The following is a 3,604-nucleotide window of genomic DNA, read 5'->3' on the forward strand; positions in this document are numbered from 1 at the left end:
AATGTCGTCGATAAAGACCACAATGAATTGATCCAGATAAGGCTAAAAGACTCGATTCATTAAATCCATAAATGCCATCAGAGCATTTGTTAGACCAAAAGGCATCACTAGAAACTCGTAATGTCCATAATGAGTCCTAAATGTAGTCTGAACATCAGCATCCTTAACCCTCAACTGATGATACCTAGAACGAAGATTTATCTTAGATAAAACTAAAGATCCTTAGAACTTATCAAACAATTCATCGATCCTTTGAAGTGGATACTTATTCTTCACAGTCATCTTATTGAACTGCCGATAATCGATATACATTCTCATGGTCCCATCTTTTTTCTTAACAAATAGAACTGGTGCCCCCCACAGAAACACACTGGGACGGATGAAACCATGATCTAGAAGTTCTTGAAGTTGAGCTTTAAGCTCAGTAAGTTCCTTTGGTGCCATATGGTATGGAGCAATAGACACCAGAGCTGTACTCGAAAGGAGTTCATTTCCAAACTTAACCTCTCGATTCGGAGGTAAACCCGGTAACTCTTTAGGGAAGATATCTGGAAAATCTCTCACCGTTCTGATATCTCTAATAAAAGAGTCCCCAAAATCAGAAGCACTGATGTAAGCCAAGTATGCCTCACACCCTTTCTGAACGACCCTCTTAGATGCCCAGTCCAAACTAACTCAGTGGTTTACCAACTATTCCATACCTAGAATTAAATCGAACTCCCCAAACGGAAGCTCCATCAGATTTGCCAGAAAAATAACCCCTTGCACCTCTAAGGAAACGTCCCTATAAAGTTTACTAACTCGAATAGTCTGCCCCAACGAACTCAGTACAGTAACCTCACTAGTAGTGCTCTCAACAGAAATTCCCAAGGTTTCAGATACAGTACTAACTACATAGGAGTGAGTAAAACATATGTCTATCAAAGTAGTATAAGGCACATCAAATATAAGGAACGTACTGGTGATGACATCAGGAGTATTCTATCCTCTCGGCATTGTGCAACATAAACCAGTGCAGGCTGCCTCGCCTTAGTCTGGCCAGCACCTATGCCAGAGCCCTCTGCCCATGACCCATACCATACCACCCCCAGCCTATCCATGCCCCTTAGGTGGCTGTTGATCTATCCTTTGAGGTTGCACGAAACCTGGTCTCAAAGCTTGCATCTAATTAGCCCTTTGTGGACATTCTCGAATTCAGTGCTCTATTGACCCACGCCTCAAACAAGCCCCTATGCTCTTCCAACACTCGCCCGGACGGCGTTTACCACAATCATTGTATAACTGAATCCCAATAGGAGCAACAGGAGCCCCTACTCTAACTGACCCATCAGACCTGGCCTTTTTCTTAAGCCTTTGAACAGAACTTGAGGGTTCCAAATCCCTCTTATTCTTTCTCCTCTCTCGGTCCCTATTTTGACGCTCCACACACTTAACATCCTTAACAATCTTCACCTTCTCAACTAGAACCGCAAACTCTCGCCCCCTCTGTGGAGCAATCAACACCCTCAGATTGTCCCTTAAGCCATCCTCAAATCGAATGCACCTTTCATACTCAAACGCCACCATGCCTCTAGCGTAGCGGCTCAGCCTAAAAAATTTGACCTCATACTCAGCCACAAATATATCTCCTTGTGTCAGATTCATGAAGCGACGCCTATAAGCATCCATATAGCTATCCCTCACATACTTACCCTAAAAGGTGGTCTTAAAGAAATCCCAACTCAGACGATTAAGTTGAGTACCCTCCTCAACAGTCAACCACCACTGGTAAGCCTCATCGTGAAGTAGAGACAGTCTACCCTTAAATTTCTACTTAGGAGTACAGTCGAGATCTGGCCTCCAACCAATACTCAACAACACTAGAGGTGAATTCAGTGACACCCCTAAACAACTCAGCACCATTGGATCGAAGTCATTCAATTACCGACCCTCGGCCCCCAACTTAAGAATGGGGTCCAGCGACCCTCTCCAAGATCCTCAGCATTGCTTGGGACAGTGCGTCATCCTAGCTGAGAGACTCTGGGACCCAGTATCAGTAGTAGGCAAAACTGGTGTCTTACTCATATCCAAGTTCGGCATACTACCTTGAGAGGAAAACTTAGTTCGAGCCCCCCTACGGCCTCTACCACGACCTCGAATACTACATCTATGAGTTCTATGAGTGCTCATTGTATATTTTGATTTTTCTCTACATTAAAAATTTTATGCATCAGTTTCAGTATTTATTAGCAGATATTTTATGCATAAATTATCAAAAGTTCATAATTATTTTTAGAGGTTTCAGTCTCTAGCTAACTCAGTACAATTTTAGAAGGTACTAAGTACAATGTTGCAGAGTAGTCCTAACTAAGTTTCAGAAATACTTACAAGATCAGCGCCGGAGACTTGGTGTACCATATACTTTTTTTTCAAGTTCTTTAGGATATTTGACAACCAATTCGTTTTAAAATAAAATTTTGTAACCCAAAATTCACAGCCGAGTTTTGAAATTTAGCTCTGAGACCACTAAATGTAAAACCCCAATGTGACAGCCCAAAATTGACCCTAGTCGGGAAGTGGTTTCGGGACCACAAAACCGAGTCATAAAAATAATTGATTTCACTATTCTATGCTTATTATGTGTGTACATGAGTATGTGGAAGTTTCATTCTCCAATTTTGCCAATTGCATGAGAAATTATTAAATAGGGATTGATATGAGACATGGTGAAAATATGATAGGCTAATTTAAAATGGTCTATTAATGCATGTTGTGAAAATGATGGGTTTGCACGTCAAATTACCCAAAATTTGAGCTAGTGGTTGGTCATGCTATGGGTGGAAACATGTTGGGAACATGTTGGCCTAGTGAGGTATGTAGGAAAAAAATAAAATAAGGGGCATGGGCATAAAATAATGAAAAGGAGTATGATGAATACAAAAAAAAATGTGTGTAGTTGTTCCCCCCCATTGCCGTGAGCTAAAGAAAAGAAAGGAGAAAATTTTTGATCATCCTTTCTCATCTTCATTTAGCCGAAACTAGAAAGAAAAAACAAAGAAAATAAAAATGCTCATCCTTTGGTTCATCCTTGGCCAAAAATTTTAAGGAGGAAGGAAGAAGAAAGGTTGAAGAGGTTCGGCCATGCATGTAGCTAGGCTAAGGTATGTTTGATGATGTTCCATGAGATGCATGCATGTTTTAGTTGTTAGCTTGAGTTCTACCTAGCCCATGGTCTAAATCTTGCTATGTGATGGAAATAACACTCGGCCATGGTTGCATCATTCTTGGTTGATGTTTGATGTTGTGGTGATGAGGCATGAGGATGAGTTAAGATTCGGCCTAGGTGGAGTTTGTGTTAATGCCATTGCATGCTAAATATGAAGCTTGTTAATGATGCATGTGATGGTGGCTTGATGATTCTTGAACCTCCTTTTTAGCATTTTGAGTGAGCACATATGTGCATTGGTTGCTAAATGGAGAAGAATCGGCTAGCAAGTTGTGTGCTAAGGCCGAATATAACTTTTGCATGTTAATGAGCAATGCATGTGTTAAATTGATGGAAAGGGAGAGGATGCTTTACTAGTGTGTATATGTGTGTATTAGCCAAGTTTTGAACTTGAAACAA

At 40.9% G+C, this 3,604-nt stretch overlaps 1 protein-coding gene across 1 annotated transcript; it reads right to left on the minus strand.

The window, feature by feature from the left end:
- Positions 1-222: 222 nt before the first annotated feature.
- On the minus strand, positions 223-1,100 carry LOC107887954 (uncharacterized). Its single transcript, XM_016812165.1, has 3 exons — positions 956-1,100; positions 802-890; positions 223-651 (listed from the first exon to the last, which is right to left on the minus strand). The coding sequence occupies exons 1-3, from the start codon at positions 1,098-1,100 to the stop codon at positions 223-225; spliced, it is 663 nt and encodes a 220-aa protein (XP_016667654.1).
- Between the last annotated feature and the right edge of the window lie 2,504 nt (positions 1,101-3,604).

This window comes from Gossypium hirsutum, chromosome A03 (genome assembly GCF_007990345.1).
Source record: "Gossypium hirsutum isolate 1008001.06 chromosome A03, Gossypium_hirsutum_v2.1, whole genome shotgun sequence".
Classification (NCBI taxonomy): Eukaryota; Viridiplantae; Streptophyta; class Magnoliopsida; order Malvales; family Malvaceae; genus Gossypium; species Gossypium hirsutum.